Source organism: Boleophthalmus pectinirostris, unplaced genomic scaffold (assembly GCF_026225935.1).
Source record: "Boleophthalmus pectinirostris isolate CB_2022bp ecotype Guang Dong unplaced genomic scaffold, ASM2622593v1 HiC_scaffold_5, whole genome shotgun sequence".
Lineage (NCBI taxonomy): Eukaryota > Metazoa > Chordata > Actinopteri > Gobiiformes > Gobiidae > Boleophthalmus > Boleophthalmus pectinirostris.
This window is the reverse complement of record NW_026571404.1, coordinates 5,552,908-5,571,706: the sequence shown is the minus strand read 5'-3', so window position 1 is coordinate 5,571,706 and position 18,799 is coordinate 5,552,908. Positions and strand designations below refer to the sequence as shown.

At 41.4% G+C, this 18,799-nt stretch overlaps 1 protein-coding gene across 1 annotated transcript in view; it reads right to left on the bottom strand.

Annotated features, from left to right (window-relative positions):
- Positions 1-1,328: 1,328 nt before the first annotated feature.
- The window catches only part of opn3 (opsin 3), a 36,303-nt gene continuing 18,832 nt past the window's right edge, over positions 1,329-18,799 (bottom strand). The window contains exons 2-4 of the mRNA XM_055162842.1: positions 14,098-14,417; positions 5,112-5,366; positions 1,329-1,607 (exon numbers count right to left, since the gene is read on the bottom strand). Of these exons, the coding sequence (XP_055018817.1) occupies positions 1,329-1,607; positions 5,112-5,366; positions 14,098-14,417 (854 nt within the window). The remainder of the gene's footprint in view (positions 1,608-5,111; positions 5,367-14,097; positions 14,418-18,799) is intronic.

Below are 18,799 nucleotides of genomic sequence, written 5' to 3'. Positions count from 1 at the left end.
CAGTCTTTTAAATTTATAACTGGTACCAAAAAATCACACATAATGTTAAAGCGTTACTAAAGTCAGCACTGAGGATGCAAAATTTGTATATATCACCTGTTTGTCTTCAATGGGACGTCATTGCTTTCCCTGAAATGTTACACAGTGTTGCTTTAACCTTGTCATTCATCCATTTATTCAATTATAAATGTTTTAAAACAACTTTCCACAGATCTGACCCGAAACTTGGTAGGATGACGTCGTCTACTTGATTCCATTGTGTTAAGTAGCTTTAAAGGTTGTATAGAGGATTTTTTAAGGGAAGAGAAATACAGCGACAGTCCTTTTTCAAATGTTGTGCATGTGTGACACCACCTTCCTCAGTCGAAACATCTCCTCCTGCCTTGTTACTCTAGAAATCACACTTGTTTACAGCCAGTGCGCGTTCAGAATTACTGTTGTCGTGACTGTCTAGAAATAATTTAGCGACCGACCCGTCAGTTTTTAGACTCTTCGTTTGCATCATTCACGCAATCGCTGGAAGAGATCTCCAACATTCACCTCAGTTTGTCTTTGCTCCTTTTCGCCTTCTCTTCTTCTTTCAGCAACCTCAAAAACGGACTTTCTTTTCCGTCGAACTGGTCGTCTAATCTCGTCCGCCATCTCACCAAACTTTGTGCGAAATGCGAGGAAGCGACAGTTTAAAAAAGCCTCTAAGACCCGCTGTGTAAACCACATAATCCCCACATGCCGGCAAGTCAGTTACACTAGAAATGTAGGGAGTTTGATTGACAACCTAACAGCCAATAGAAAATGAGGCAGCCTTGTTTTCTATTGGCTGACGTTTATCCGGCCTCACTACGTCCACAGTTGATAGATTTTCATTCTTTTTTGGTCGTCATAATTACAAGGCTGTTGCGTCTCTGTAATGGTATTTTAAATTTTCATTGAATTTGAAACTAAAAACAAAAAAAATCCTCCATACAACCTTTAATGCCATTCTGTGGAACATTCTGCGTGCATTAGCATCTCCGTGGAAACAAGAAGGTACGTACCCTCCACCAGAAAAGTTACACAGTGCATCTTTTGGAATGGTTTTAGCTTTCTTGGAACATTTAAGCACATTTTTCCATTCAAAAGATGTAATTTTTTTTTTAAATGGTCAATTTCTATGGCAACAGTCCTAATTTTTCACCATTCTGAAACACTTGGATAATCATTTTACACGTTTACACATTTGAAGTAATTCTGCATCGTCAAATTCTAATTATTTGTCACATTGTGTTAAGGTTTTTGTGGACAGAAGTAGAAACTGAGTTCACAAACACCTCCCCGCCACCAGGGGGAGCTCACAGTGGGCGCACTTGGATGACGTTGGCCTGGGACTCGCTTCCCGTTTTGGAGGAGACGCCCAGGTGCTGCAGGTTATCGCTGGTTATGATGAAGACTATGGACGAAGAGTTAAAAGTCACTCTCTTTTTGGGTCTGTCCCGCCCGCCGCAGCTGTCCGACACAAAGATGGGGCGAATGGGGCGCTCCACGGGGGCCAGGGGGCGCTCTTTCAACCCGACGCCGCGCTGGAGCCACGAGAGACGCGAGCAGAGCAGCTGCAGCAGACAGCGGCGGAACTGAGGAGAGATAAAAGACTGGTGTTTAGTCAGGAGGAATTAACCTGTCAATCAAAGACGAGAGCGCAGAGCAGAGGACATGAGACGAACATGTGCTGTAAAAGAAACAAACACAGAAGAAGAAACAAGAGCTTTATTTTTACTGCCGGGGTTTAGAATTCACAACAAAATGGTTGATAATATTTAATACAAACAGGAGCAACTAAAATGAATATTATTAAGCCCCAGTATGTCACTTTTTATCCATAATACACACTAAAAAATGAGTATAGTTGTATTTATTACACCAATAAACCTTTATTGAGAGCAGGCTTGCATTTCCACAAACCTGACTCAGTGGAGAGCCTTCTTCCTGCTTGTTTCCATGGAAATGTTGTTGCTTTGGTTATAATATTCCACAATATGGCATAAAACTCATATATCTCCATGGAGAATGTCCCAATATACGGTTTTAACTTTACATTTCCATGGAGTGATGCAGATGATGCGACACCTCCAGAAAGTTACATATTGTACCTTTAAAATTGGGATGGTTATGTTTCAACAAAGTGAGTTATGCGTCTAATCAAAAACAGAAAGGGATCAGCATTTGTGAACATTCCTTTTAAATATTTCTTATAAAAATACAGTAATCAACAGGAAAAACTGTCTCTTACCAAACATTGAACTATAACATCTACAGCAGTGGTCCACAGCCTTTTTTGTGCCACGGACCAGTTTAATGTCAGACAATATTTTCAGAGCGGCTTTACTCGCCTGTGGGTTTAATATTGGTGTTAATGTATCACGTGATTGAGACAAACATCAAGAGTCAAGACATGATTGATTGATTGCATTTATATAGTGTCTTTCAAGATCCCCAAAGCACTTTACAGTTCATTATTCAGTCACTCCACACTCAGTGGTGGTAAACAACTATTGTAGCCACAGCTGCCCTGGGGCAGACCGACAGAAGCGAGGCTGCCAATCTGCACCATCAGCCCCTCCGACCACCATCACTCACACACACCCACTTTCATACTAGGCAATGTGGGTGAAGTGTCTTGCCTAAGGACACAACAACAGTTTTTGACCACCGGTGCCTCCTGTGGCACCTGGAATTCCTAGCGTCTCCCATCCAAGTACCTACCCAGGCCCAGCCTGCTTAGCTTCTGAGATCTGACAGGATCAGGCTTTGACAAGCTGGTATGGTCACTCACGAGTGAGTCTTAAGGTGCACTAACACTAGCACTTTAGAACTGTGCGGTGCTCAAGCACGATTGTGTAGGGTTCTGTGTTCCGCACTCTCACCTACACATCAGAACCGAGCCATGGCCCAATGACATCATCACACGGCGCTGTTTGTTTACATGATGCACAGCAGAGCTAAGGCTTTAGCGGAGAAAATAAGTTCAGAAATATCTATTAAATAGTGAGACAGATACGAGAGGAGGACAGGAGGAGGAGTGAGGACAGCCCGAGACATCGCTGCAAAACTTTCATTACTGTCCACAGTCTTTATTGAAGGTCAGCGTGGATTCACTGCGTTTTAGATTGGACTTTATTGACTGTTTTCCTCGTGTGAGTAACATCAGCGCCCACACAGGTCTCGTATAGTAAAGTCGTGCATGTGCGAGCGTAAATAAGCAACCGTGCTGCGCTTTGGTCCACCTCCTCCAACCAGGCCAAAGTCCAACAGTGCAGTGCCTGGTCACGGTTCGATCACACTCACACTGGACAAACATACCGCACGGTTCTAAAGTCCTAGTGTGAGTGACACACAGACAGAGAGAATTCAGTCCTTTTTTCAAAATAAAACACTGTTCAGACTAGGATAATAATTAAAAGTGAAATAATTTATGTCATGTCATTTATGGCCTCTTTGATTTCACAAACCACCACAAAACTCACACATCACATTCAGCAGCACAATGCAAACCTGATGACAACATAATAAAAGCCTTTGAAAAACGCATCAGTAAACTCCACTGATCTGCCCCACCGAGCGAGAAGGTGAAGAGGAGGGCAAAGCTCAGTCTGTTGTGACAGGTCATTGATCTGTTTGTGCACATTACACAGCGGCCAGCTCGGTCCAGCGGAGAGGAAAATACACTCAAAGCACAAACGAAACATGTAAAGAGCCATTAACACTGTCCGTTAAACCTACAGGGAGGAGAGAGTCTGGGCACGCCTTTAGCCTATATGAAATGATAACTTCTCACTGTTTTTATAATGTGTTTAATAAGATATTTTTAGTGATTATCCAATTAACAGTTCTACAGAGTCATTAACAAGTGCAGTGTAGTGACAAGAGTGACAGCCCCATGACTCGGTGACAGGAAGTTAAATTTAGACGGCCATAACTGTAAACTGATTTGAAGGTTCACACCAAACTTCAAACCGGTTCCAGTCCTGGTTCAAACTTAGTCTTAGTTCTTGTTTAGTCTTAGTATTGTCCTGGTGTATTCTTGGTTTTGCTTGGACATGTTTTAGATTTGATGGCCAGATCTCCAGATTTTGTTTAACCAGACAAGACAACATGCTTTTATAAAGCTTTACACATCTGGAAGTGTATCCTGTCTCTATAGTTTCTGATTGTGTTTGATTGACAGGTGGATTAACTAATCAGAGAAAGGCATGTCCGAATTACCAATCAAAGCTCTAATAACAGGCTCTATTCACGCTTACTATAAGTCGCACTTTTTTCCATTGTTTGGGTGCTTCTTGTGACTTATATATATCTTGGGTGACTTATATATTACATTTTTCAGACTGACAGCCACGAGGCTCTAGGCCAGGGGTGTCAAACTCATTTTTGGTCCGGGGGCTTTATCCAACCTACTTTGATCCCAAAGGGACCGGATCAGAAGTAGTGATTACACACAGCCGGGTCAGGACTAAATCAGGACTAAACCAGGACTACACCAGGACTAATTTTGAACTCAAGAGAGAGGGAGAACCCGAACTCGTGGAGCAGGGTGTCCGCAAAGCATGATCGGGCGATAGCTGCGCTTACCTCCTGGTCCTTTTGCCTGTGGTCACCCGACGGTCTACGGGGGCACGGGTAACAGGTAGAATGTTAATGGGTCCGGGTGGGTGCGGGTTTAACTCCAATAAAATCACGGGTTTGGTGTCGGGTCTCCAAAAATAGACCCTTGCAGGACTCTGATCTGTCCATGCAGCAAGATAAATTTACTTGACAAATGATCTTAAAATAAACTACCTCTAGACTAGAATTGAGCATCTCAGAACTAGTAAGTAGATCATAAATCTGAAAACAAGATGAATAACCTGATAAAAGTTTTAAAATCTTGGCCAGATCAGAGAAATTTACAGTGTTTGACCAGGAGGTTTGACCACTAAACTCCTACGTATCTCAGCTAAAAGATGTGGAATATTTTGTTCTGATTTATGCAAGAAGTTTGGAGAGGTTTGTGAACTTTGGAGAGTTAGGACAGAGGTTTGTCAGGCTCTGTGGCGTTACGTTGTGGTTTGGGGGTAACTGTATCAAAAACCTGGACTCACCTTCCTGCTCATGAAGCCGTAGATGAGCGGGTTGTAGGCCGTGCTGGACTTGGCAAAGAAGGACGGGATGATGGCGGCCGTGGGGGAGACCATGTTTCTATGACGACCGAAGGCCTCGAGCATGGAGACGACCGCGTACGGAGTCCAACAGACCAGGAAACAGAAGATCATCAGGAGGAACATCACAGACACCCTCTTCTCGTAACGCAGGATCTTAATGATCTGAACCGTCTGCAGCTCCTGGATCGAACGAAGCTGGAAAAGACAAGAAGCACATCAATTAGTGGGTCACAAAGGATGAGGTCGCTCACGAGGAGGTCGCACACGAGGAGGTCGCACACGAGGAGGTCACACAAGAACTGTTGGAGTTGCAGTTGTACTTTGATGTGAAGTTTGAAGAAACCACCAGTCGTTTAAAGCAGACATACTGTGCTTGTGTCTGTTCTAGTTATAATAAGTGACACCGGGAGTCATTATATCATAATTTGCACATTTTTAATTGCAATATTCATCTGAAAACAAGTTATAAAAGCAAAAGAAAAGCGTCTGCTGACTTCTGCTTTAGAAAACTTTTAGGGGCCAATGGGAGCAAACATCGTAAGCGTCGTCACAACAAAGAGCCGGGTAGCTCTTTGGACAGCTGCACATCACTCGAATAGCAGATTTTGTTTTCATTTATACTAAAATGGCCACACAACACTGCTGAAAGTTTTAATTTGAAACCAGTACAGAGCAGTGGGGAGGTGTTCCGGGCATGTCCCACCGAAAGGAGGCCTCGGGGAAGATCCAAGACACACTGGAGGTCTACGGTCTGGCCTGGGAACACCTCGGGGTCCCCTTGGAGGAGTTGGAGGAAGTGTCCAGGGTGAAGGAAGTCTGGGAGTCCCTGCTTACACTGCTTCCCTCGTAACCCGGCTCCAGATAAGAAAAACGGTTGGATGGATGGATAACTTCATGAGGATAAGTGAGAACCAGCTAACATGGTTAAAAGTTCTGAAAAGTCGAGTTTCCATAATAAGTCTGCTTTAATAAGAATGTTTAAATGCAGTCGGAAGTGTAGTAGTGCAAATGTTATGTCATTTTATCCCTTGTGATATGAAAAAAATGTTCAATATGTAGAATAAAAATGATATAAATATCCTTTAAAGGCTCGACATGTAACTCAGGGGTGTCTAAAATTTTTCATCAGGGGCCACAAAGCTAAACACAGACCAGAGGGCTGATCGAGGGCTGTAGACTGATCCTCAATTCAGTGAATAATTAAAATACGTGCATGTTTAACACATTAGAATGAGCCGTCAGTCTTTATTCATGTTAAGCTCCTCAAAACCACACACTAAACATTAAATTTTGGCTTCATCAAAGTAGATTTTCAAAAAACTTGCAATAAAAAGTGAATTCTTAATTGATGTTAGGTAATTTGGGCCAAGTCACCTGGAAGCCTGAGGGCCAAGAAAAATTTGTCCGAGGGCCGCAGTTGGCCCACGGACCATAGTTTGGACATGTAACTTCTCTTGTGAGCGATCCACCACCTGCTTGTCCTGTGTCTTGATGTTATTGCTTTGCCCAGAATGTTGCAATATGACTGAAATGATCTATCTTACATTTATGCATAAAAAAAATGAAGAGTGTTGCACATTTCATAGTGAGTGCACATATTAACCATTAAAATACAGATATGCAGGTTAGGGCAGTGCATTTCTATTTTCTGATCTGTGTTATAATGTTGTTTCCTGGTCAAAAACAGACCTGGAGTTGTATTTTGTTTCATTCACACACACTTAACACTACATATTTAGATTGTGAATGTGTTTCTAAACTCCACACACCGTCTCTAGAGTCATTTGGATGATTTCAGTCCTAGAATTGCCGAACTCTCTACGTACTGAACTAAACGGTAAAAGGTTCACTACAAAGACATGACCGAGCATTTTGGGCTTTGGAGATGTACACGGACAATAAAACAAAACCCAACTCCAGGTTTTTGATGAGGTAACAACATTCTAACATGTCGTAAAGCTCACGAGAAACCATTTTGTGTAATTTAGAGCCTTTAAATACAACGATCTGAGAGAAGATACAAGAATCCATCCATTTCAGAACATGTTTGTAAAAGGTCTAAACTACAGCTTCAGCAGAATAAGAGCCCAGAGAGAAAGAAACATACACGTGGGCCTTTGTAAATCGGATTATCGCAAACACTTAAAACAGCACTTATCACTTGATTTTAAGTCTGTGCAATTAATCGAATTATGATCGCGATTTCAATTTGTGTCTCCAAACTCTTATAATCGAGCTGAAATGATTAAACCCATGTAATTAGTATATTTATTTTATTTTTTTGAAGATAGAGATAGTAGAACAGCTGGATTTATAGTTAATTTTGGATACATTTATGTTTTTCTATGCCTTATTTCATGTTCAAAGTTTATTTTATTATGCTCTAAGGCAGGGGTGTCAAACTCATTTTGGTCCGGGGGCCGTGTCCAACCTACTTTGATCCCAAAGGGGCCGGATCAGAAAAGTCATGTCATATAAACCCCAAAAATAACAATAAGTTCAAATATTTGTGCAGAGAAACACAAATTTATTATGGAAATCTTTTTTATTTGATGAACTCTTTCTTTTACTATATATTATAATATCATGAACAAGCTGAAACTTTAAGAAAAATGCAATTTCAACACAATGTTTTAACATGAACTTGTATGTAAATAGGAATAAGTCAATTTTTCTTGTAAAATCCTGCACTCGGCTCCACTTTTCTCATGTTGGACATTTTTCTGATGAGGGTGTCACGGTCAACAGTCAAAACGATCGTCCTTTAAGAGCGTTTGGAAAGAGACAAGTCTTCATTTGTGCTGCTCTGGTGGGAGGGGCCACGTACAGAGACACTGGAGACGCTGCTGTGATAAACACCACAGAAAATTACCAATATTTTAATAGAAAATATGATTAAAATATTTTAGTAGAAAATCAGCCGAGGGCCAGATTAAAGGTCTTGGAGGACCGGATCTGGCCCCCGGGCCGTATGTTTGACACCTGTGCTCTAAGGTTCATATTTGTAAGCTATATTTATTTTCAACTTGTTCAATTTCTAATTTTTGCATAAATTATCAATAACAAAGTGTAACAAAGAGAGGAATGCTGAATAAATGCATCGTGCAACAAAAAAATAATCGTTTGAATAATCGTGATTTCAATAATAATCGTGATAATGATTTTTTCCATAATTGAGCAGCCCTGCTTGATTGTAATTATGTTTTATGTAAAGTAATTTGTTTCATTTTTATTATCATATGTGGTCAGTATTTCTTATTCAGTATGTGTCTGAAACGTCCTACAGACTTTGACAGTGTTGGAGTTGATGCTGCTGATCTAAACCATGATGAAAGTGAATATGAAGCAGAGGAATCCTCAAAGACGGTGTCCAGCTGCCTCCCCCACAGCTGCTGTTTATCCACAGAGCATCTCACCATCCCTGGGTGTGACGCTAACTGGAAGCACTGCTCTGTTAGAAGCTCTGTTACTCAAGTTAAAAATAAATTTGCACTTTAGTTTAACCAGTAGAGAAAAATGTTATTAAGTAAAAGTATCTTTACTTTGCTTAATTCCTATTCAAGTAAAAATAACCATCTAAAAATCTACTAAAAGTAAAAAAAAATACTTTATTTAAAATGTAATTTGAGTAAATTTACTTAAGTTACGTTCAGACTGCAGCCTGAAGTGACCCAAATCCGATTTTTTCACCACTATGTTCCTGTATCTGATCTTTTAATGACAGTCTGAACGACACAGATCCGATTTTTTCAAATGTGACCCAGGACACTTGTAGCCAGGCTGGAGCCACCTAGGCCACAGACTGCAGGGCTTAACGCTCAATTCCGATTTTTTTTTTTGTGTGAAATCTGATGTTTTTGCGAGGTCGTTCACATTTCCAATTAAATGTGACTTGTATGTGACTCCAGTGTGAACAGTAAACGGCCCAAAAGTGTCCCACATGTGACACTGGAGACACGACGACGTCAACCGCAGCGAGCGTCTCTGTGTTTACAGAAGTTGTCCAAACATGGACGCAGCATCGAGCACCTGGAGATTTTAAAGTTCCTCTCGTACCGGAGCCAGAACATGAACAACTTACTTGTTTTAAGGAGGAGATTGAGAAGGAGAAGGACGAGAGGTTTTTGGTCGTGGTGTTTTGTGGGACAGCGGCAGCGACGTCCTGTTGAAAGGAACGTGTGGATGTGGAGACGGAGCCAAGAGTGGTGAGTGGTGATGTGCTTCACTTCAGTGACACAGAGTTCATTAACAATTTTCATATGATGAGAAGAACGTTTGTGTGCATTTGTGTCTTGTTGATAACGTGTAGGTGGATGAATGCACTTTGGCCGTTCACACTGAAGTCACATGTCAAAAGATCAGATATGTATCAGTTTCAGGAGCACATATCCAAGTGGACTGGGTCACATTTGAAAAAAATCGGATCTGTGTCGTTCAGACTGTCATTAAAAGATCAGATACAGGAGCATAGGGGCCAAAAAAATCGGATTTCAGTGACTTCAGGCTGCAGTGTGAATGTAGCCTAAGTAACTTTAACTCAAATTGCATTTTAAATGAAGTACTTTTTTACTTTTACTCGAGTTTTAGATGGTTATTTTTACTTTTACTTGAATAGGAATTAAGCAACGTAAAGATACTTAATAATAACTTAATAAAACTTTTTCTCTACTTTTTCCACCTCTGGTTAAAGTAAAGTGCAAATTAAGTCTTAATTTGAGTAATTTTATTTCTCTCCAGCAGCTAGGTAAGGAATCGGAATACACTAGACGGTTTGCAAGAACCACGGAAGTGCAAGTTTGGGCACCAGCCAATCAGCGAAGAGCCATATATTCAGTGTTGGATTCCCGAGGTCGAGGATTTAAAGCCGGAACAAAGAGAATGTTTGGTGAATTTTATAAAGGGGAAAGACGTTATTGCCCTTCTTCATACGGGATTTGGGAAAAGCTTAATAGCTTCATGACCAAATAGCAATGATTGGTTAAATGAAAAAAGTACCCACCTACTGTCGAATGAACAAATTCTAATGCTGCGAGGTCAGACGGTTTCCACGAAGTGAAACCGAGCTGATTTAGTTTGAGGTACAGCAGGCGAGCTGGTCTGAGCTGTTAAACTGTTGAACGATCGTATTTATCACAAGCTCCTGAAATGTAGACAGACAATAAAACCAAACACAACTCCAGGTCTGTTTTTTTATGAGTTACATCTGGAGAGTCTGCAGACATGTGACGTGTGGACCTGGATGTTCTCCTGGTGCTCAGAACAAAGCTGGACAAATCTCTTAACTGATGGAGATGCAGTATTTAAAAAAAAATTCTACATTTTAATCCCAAATCTGAATACACAATCAGATTCACAAAGTTTAACGTTTTCTTTTTGTAAGGATTTGACTCTTTTTGTCACTTTTTCTGCCTGATTATACAGAGATTTTAGTGGTTGTAATGTTGTCTCACTTACTATTATGAAGTAATGTTACTCTTACTTATTGAAGAAAATATATTTAGATAACTAGTCTATGCACCACTCTGTCCTTATGACACATTTTGCAGAGGTAATCTGTTTGTTATAAATACTTTAGACTCATTTCCTGCCTCAACATTCATTTAAGAGGAACTTTAAACTTTCCCGGTGTTGGTGCAGAGTGCAGTGTGTGTGTGAGGTGAGAGTTCAGGTCCATCTGTTCAGTGACATTTTAAAAAACGGTGACGAGACGTCCTCTTTTCCCGGACATGTCCTCCTTTTGGGACCTCCAAAAAAAAAACAAAAAAAAAAAAAACGTCCGGGAGCAATTTCTAAATGAGTTCCGATATGTCTGGGATTTTGACTCTCAATCAGTCGGCGGCTTTGAGTGGGAGACTTTTTTTAGTGGTGGTGCCAGTCTTGACTCACCTGATCAGATACAATCATGGATTTTGAAGAAACAGGTGAGAACCCAAAATGCAGGACGGCACTTCAGTGGTTTAATGTAACAAAACCAAAAACCAGAAGAAAACAAATCCAAAAATCCAAAAATAGAAAATACAACAGTCATGATTAGGGACGGGCATTCGATGAAATTTTCTTAATCGATCGTCGGAAGAATTAACAATCGATTATTGATTAATCATTAACGTTTTTATATTAAAATGATCATCATTATTATTACTATCTGCACTACTAATCTGCATAAATAAATTCAACTTTACGACATATAAACCGTAACGACTCTAGAGCCACATCAGCCCGTTTGACATTATAATGTGTTTAATTCAGTTTTGTTTTAACTCTCACAGAAACGAAACTTAAAACCTCATCGCTAATTTGCATAAACTCAGCGAAGATAAAACTACAGCTCTTGTGTCGCTGATGTGGTTCAATTTCGGTTGGATTAAAAGACATGACTCAGGTGAATACAGGTTAGTGTGACCAGATTTGTGTTTGTCAAAACCAGGACAGCGTACGGGGGGAGGGAGGTGGGACTCGTCATCGACCTGGCAAAACTTTTTCCCACTGGACACAGAAACATATGTTCCTGCTTTGTTCACTGTGCACATGGACTCACACTTGTCCCGAACGCAACGGAAAGCGTGGAATTTCTTGTACAAAGTCATCGTTAAATACACATTTGTGCTTCGGTACGTTGCAGACTGACCCACTGTTTGTGTCTCGCTCCTTCTGATGCAGAGACACATGTACACACCTGTTTGGTCACACTACGCACAACAACCTACATTCAGTTTGTCGATTAAAATGAACGTAATCGATGAAATTCTTAATGATCAATTATCGATTAATCATGCCCATCCCTAGTCATGATACTGACAAAGACAAAGAACCAACAAAGTGCAGAGGAGAAGACAGGCTATTAAGGTTTTGCCTCTATGATAAAGATCGCAGACAGAGGTGGAAAGTGGACATAAAAGAGAGGAATGAGGCTCACTGAGAACAATCGTCTGTGCAGTCAACATTTCATTTCTGGTGAGGGACCATCTCCACACAAACAAAGAAGGGATTTACAGTAAATGAAATGAAAAATACCAGCACGGAATCCCTCCAATTCCATCCTTCAACTTTCGCCAGCAAGTAATCCTCCCCCACCCTGGCCCTCTATTTCCCCCGATGTTTGGTGATCAACAAAGATCTCACGCATCCCACTACAAAATATTTATAATCCTCTAACCTTTTCAGTTCTTGGTTGGTGTAGGACGATGTCGAATGAATGAAGTCATTGTAAATATCTGATACTAAAGGTCGGACACAGAGCGATCGTTGATTAGACTGACAAAGCTCCATCGGAATGAGATCGAGATCCATTCTGTAACCCAAAAGGACGACTTTAGCTTTATACCTTTATAATGACGGCTGATCTAACGAGCTGGCGATTTCGGACAGTTTTTATGTAATTTGCGCTCTTTAAAGTTGCCATGATTACGTTGAAATACAGTAAATAATCCCAATCTTGGCCGCCAAAACATGAAATCACGTTACTGCCACGTCACACGCAAATTCTTAATATATGCACACAGATACAGGTGTAACACATCAAGGCGGAGCAAACAATCAACAGACACGAAGTAAAACCCAAAACTAGAAGCTGAAAGGACAAATATCAAAATAAAACACCAAAGGCACGTTACACTACAGGAAAAAGATGAACCAAAATCAGCAAAAACAACCACTACAAAACATGAACCAGGACAGATCTACAATCAGATTTTATTATAATTCCATGGATGCAATCACCAGCGATTCTCCAGGACCGTGTGTCTAAACTCTTCATTCCCCGTCCTCGCTCCCGTGTGCTCTCACAGCGAGGACACACACCGCTTCTTTGATCAGAAAATGCACTTACATTTACTAAAGCGTATGATTACCAGGGGTGGGCTGGCGATTTGTGCGTTCTACAAAAGTCCGCTAACACGATAATTTGCCCATTTGTCAAGCACAAATTGCGTAGGCCTGAAAGGCGACAAAGAAGAGCGGGTTACTCGTTGGTTTCAGCACGTGTCAAAGATGCTGAACAGAAAACACGAGGAGAAAGGAGGATGGTAGAAGATGCACATCTACTTCTATTCAATGTGCATCCCCAGAGTCAAAACTCAACAACGACCAACGCGAGGACGGAACAGTGCCAGCGTGCCAGGCTCGTACACTGTCCAGTACGAGCCTGGGCCCAACCAAATGTTAACAAGCCCAACCGAACCTCCACCTCAAAAGACGTGTTAAGACGCTCCATGCCTTAAGAGTTTGTTTCACGACGTCTATGAGTCTTTTGACGTTGGTTATAACCTTTTCAAAATAGAAACAGTGCAGTGTTATGTCCTGAACACTTCTGCCTCACTTATCGTCCGAATACACCGACCGAAAATGACTCCTGTCCATAAAGCATTGCGGCCAACATAATACGCCGCACCTCAATGTACGGAACGTGTGGGTTGATCTGTGCTTCACTGCTTCACTGACACGGAGTTCAGACACAATTTTTGCCTGATGAGAAGAACATTTGTGACATGTAGGTGGGATGAATGTGACCTGACCGTTCAGACCGAAGTCACATGTCAAAAGATCAGATATGTATCGGTTTTAGGAGCACATATCCAAATGGACTGGGTCACATTTGAAAAAAATCGGATCTGTGTCATTCAGACGGTCGTTAAAAGATCAGATATAGGAGCATAGGGGTGAAACAATTAGATTTGGGTCACTTCAGGCTGCAGTCTGAACGTAGCCTTAGTCTTTCTACATCTCCAAAGCTCAAAAATGCACTGTTCCACCTCATGATGTCATGAAACTTTCACGTTAACAGCTCCTTTTACCTTTAGGTCAATAGAGATTGACAATTCCAGAGCTGCAATGATTCTAGTGAAGGTGTATGGAGTTTAAAAACATGTGAATGAAACAAAACACAACTCCAAGTCTGTTGGTGATGAGGAAACAACATCACTCTTACCATTTTCACAGTGTAGAGGATGTTGCCGTAGCAGTAGATCATGATGCCCACGGGGACGAAGAAGCAAGCGAGGAGGAAGAGGAGGATGAAGGACGCGTCGTTGGGGTCTTTGGAGGCCCAGTCCAGGGAGCAGCCGAGCCGGTGGACCTCCAGGGTGTAGCGGTTCCACCCGATGAGAGGGGCCCCGGTCCAGGCCAGAGAGTAGAGCCAGATGTGCCCCACGGCCCTCCACGCCCACGGGAAGTCCACCACCTGCGCATGCACCACCCGGATGTAGCGCTCATAGGCCAACGCCGCCAAGCTCATGATGGACACGATACCTGCAAGAGACGAGGGAACGAGTTTAAATAAAAAACAATCAGATAATAGAAGCTTTATCCATCGACTCCTGCTCCAATTCACGTAAAAACTGCTGCCGTGAGCCTCGTCATTTTAGTCTTAAAATGTTTCTATTAACCCGCTCTACATGATCCTGGTGTTTTTATTACGCTTTTTTCTCTGTAAATCAAGATATGAATAGCAATAATAAACCAGGAGCCTTCTTTCCTCAAGGCCTTGATTGATTGACAGTGACAGGAAGGGGCGCTACCTTCAACTGTCTCGTTCCTGGTTGCCTCTTTGGTCGCTTAGATCCGAGGTCTTCAACAGGGGGGTACTGCAGGGAGGTCGTGAAATCTTTGGCTGATTATAGATTTTTTATTTTTTATTTCTTCATTTTTGGAGAATGAGGATGAACTGGTTTTCAGTGGGTGTTTTTACCTTCACCTTTTACCTTTTGTGTAAGCCTGTGTGACCCTGTTTTGTAGCACAAAACTCGTTATTACCTCCGCCAAGGAGGTTATGTTTTTGCCGGCGTTTGTCTGTTTGTTTGTTTGTCTGTTTGTTTGTTTGTCTGTTTGTTAGCAACATAACTCAAAAAGTTATGGACCGATTTTGATGAAATTTTCTGGATTTGTTGGAAATGTGAAAAGGAAGAACTGATTTCATTTTGGGGGTGATCCGGAAGAAATCCTGGATTCTGGATCACTTTGAAATTTTAGTTAACATTGTGGTAAATGGGGCCAAAAATTTAGTTTCTCAATATCTTGGTTAATTATTGACCAAACCCCATGAAACTTGACTTAGGGATGGACAATGGGATCCTCTTTCATATTCCAAAGGCTGATCCGGATCTGATCCAGAAGACTGATTTTATATAAAAAATGGGGGTAGTCCTTGGCGGAGGTCTGCGCTCTCTGACTGCTTTTCTAGTTTGTTAATTCTGTTGTTTTGTTTCTTAGTTTAGGTTATATTCTGTATATATTTAAATCTGTTTTGTTAATTTACCTTTACATCCCTGTTGATTAAACATTATTTCAATTATTCCATTTTACATCTTGGTTATTTTGTTACTTCCCTGACCCCAATGAGCTCGGTCACAATACCCCGGCTACAATCTAGTTTGTTTATTTTTGACATTTTTGACGTTCGTGAATATGCGCTGACGACTCGCCGATGAACCAGAACCCCAACACGCTGCTTAAAATCAATGCAGGTAACGAAGCAGTGGGTTCGAAAGTGCCCGTGGTTTGCCAAAGCCCAAGAAAAGTTTGATGATTTTTATGTTGTTTTATTGTGTCAGAAATATGAATGAAAGACTTGATCTTTGAATAAAAATATGTTTGTGACAGGTTTGAGAATTCATCTTTTATTATTGTCTGTGTTTCATCAGCGAGGCGGCCGTCTCCCTCATCTCTCTCTGTCTCTCTCTCGCTCTGACTGTGCAGTTTCTGTACAGCAGCAGTAAAAAATAAACCTCTTTGAAATGCTTTGTTCTTGGTGGAGGAGCTGTGGGAGGCATCTGCAGACATGAGCTCAGGGAGACAGAAGATCAGAGCTCCCTTACCCAGTAAACAACGTGTTTGTCTGATTTTCTGATGTTTAGTTCCGCAGAGAGAGTGAGAAGAAAGGAGGGAGGGAGGAGAGGAAGAGATCAGTGGCCATGACATACTGACACATATTGCAACATTAACTATACGTACGAGACAGTTTAAGTTCGGTCTTTAGCGAGTTAAAAACAAGGAAATAAATGTAAGAAAAAGAAGAAGTTATAACAGCAAACTCCAGCAAACTCCATTTCAATATTGACCACCAGATCAGGAGCAAACAAGGTCTACGCCAATACTAAATGTGGTCTAACCCAGGACCAACCCAGGTCTAAAGCTCCTTTGATAGGTACTGACCACTGCAGACCACTGGCAACATGAGCAGCCCATAATCACAACAGCAGTCACCTCTCAAGACTTAACAAAATTGTCGATTTAACCAACAGAAACTTAGAAAACACATAATGATATAGTCAATGGTCCAATATTCACAGGAATGTTGGAAAAAGAAACCAATTGTCAGTGGTCTAAATCACTCAAATGTTCTTGCTTTTAACACCAACACTGAGAACATCATCATCCTCATCATCTTTATTCCAGACTCATGGTCCATTTTAAAAACAGACTAAGGCTACGTTCAGACTGCAGGGCTTAACGCTCAATTCCGATTTTTTTGTGAAATCCGATGTTAGATATAACAAAATAACAAAAATGCACTGTAACTTTTTTAGTCTTCGTTCCTCCCCTCACCTATGGTCATGAGCTCTGGGTAATGACCCAAAGGACGAGATCATGATACAAATGGTTGCAGTGAGTTTCCTCTGCAGAGTGGCTGGGCGCTCGCTTAGAGATAGAGTAAGAAGCTCGATCACACGGTAGGAGCTCAGAGTAGAGCCGCTGCTCCTTCACGTCGAAAGGAGCAGCTGAGGAGGCTCGAGCATCTGTTGGGATGCCTCCTGGGCGTCTCCCTCGGGAGGTGTTCCGGGCATGTCCCACCGAGAGGAGGCCCCGGGAAGACCCAGGACACGCTGGAGGGACCATGTCTCTGTCCTGGGAACGCCTCGGGGGCCTCGGATAAGAGGAAGAAAATGGATGGATGGATGGATGGCTCCACCACCTGCTTGTCTCCATGGAGATGACATTAAATCTTATCTATAAACATTTCATCAATTACAGATTTTGTTTGTATTATTGCTCAAGACAAAAAAAACATGGAGTCTTACAGTACGTGGACTCACCTCCCCCACAGATCAGACCTGCTCATCTTGGTTTGATTGATTATTTATTTCAGTCACAGGTTTATTTTGACATTAATTCACAGACAGTCATGTTTAACATACACAGACCGAAAAGATGCAGGCTGAAGCTTAATCTTATTCTGCCTTTACCCTTTCTTCCTTTATCAGAGCATCTTGACACCAGTTCATCTTCATAAACACAGCAAGAGGAAACAAACAAATCAGAAACAGTCCAACAAAGTCCTACAGCACAAACTAACTATCATAATTCATGTATCTGTCCAGAGTTAAACATTTAAACTTCTTTGTAAAGTGAAAGAGACTGGTGCACAATTTGAGGTTTTCTGTACAGTTGTTCCAGAGCTCCACCCCTTTAACAGATTTACACAATTTCAGAATGTTTGTTCTGATTTTCTTTTTGATAAACACGGCTGTGCCTCTGAACTCATATTGGCTTTTGGATTTTGAACATGTTCTGTAAAGATTTTGACAGGAGATTATTGTTTACTTTGAACATGATTTTCAGATTATAAAGGTCGACTAAATCATAAATCGACTAAATCATGTTCATCTTCATGTTGGTTGATAAGTTAAATGCCATATTGTGGAACATTCCAGGCGCATCGCCATAGAGACCAGCAGATTCCAGATTTTGCACGGGAAAAGTTACACAGTGCATCTTTAACTTTAGCCAAAATATCTTACACACTAACACACGCCGCATGAAAAGTCTGTAAACAACGTGTAATGTATGAATAATGACTCAGGCTTAAAGGTGCACTGTGTAACTTTTCTGTCACCAGCTTCTCTTCATGGAGACGTTGCCTGAACTGTTCCGCATTATGGCATTTCGCATTTATCGCCGTGGAGACAGGAGCTGACGACACAGGGTCAAGCTACATATCAGATCTGTGGAGAGGCGAGCCCACTCACAGTAAGAAAGCCGCACGTAGGTCAATAAAAACCCATGTTATTGAGTAAATGCAAGATGGATTCATGTAATGCCTTCCAGAAAATAAAAAACAATAACATCTCCATGGAGACGAGCAGGAAAGGTTGCACAGTGTACCTTTAAAGCTAGAACATTTAGACATGTAAGCACCATTCACATAACGCCGATTCATACAAGCAGCAAACTCCTTTTATCAGTGAACCTTGAGCAGATCAGTGACTAATGCAGCGGGTCTGTGAGGATACGGGGTTATTCATTGCATTCTCTTCTCCCTAGACTTCTTTTGAACACTTTATCTTGGAGTTATCCTTGAGAAACAAAGCGTGAGAAATGTTGCTTTTCGGACCACAACAAAATTTCACCCAGAAACAGCAACATTTATGCACGAGGACTTTTTTTTCTTACAGTTTAAACACCGTAATTTACATTTCTCTATCAAATAATAACTTAAAGATCCTGTAGTGTGTGGCGGACTCACCCTCCCTGTGAGTGAAGCACATATAAATCCCTCCACTCTTGACTCCGCACCCATACATTCCTTTTTACGGACGTTGCCGCCGCTGTCCCACAAAACACCACGGCCAAAAACCTCATCCTTCTTTTTCTCAATCTCCTCCTTAAAACAAATAATCTGTTCATGTTCTGGC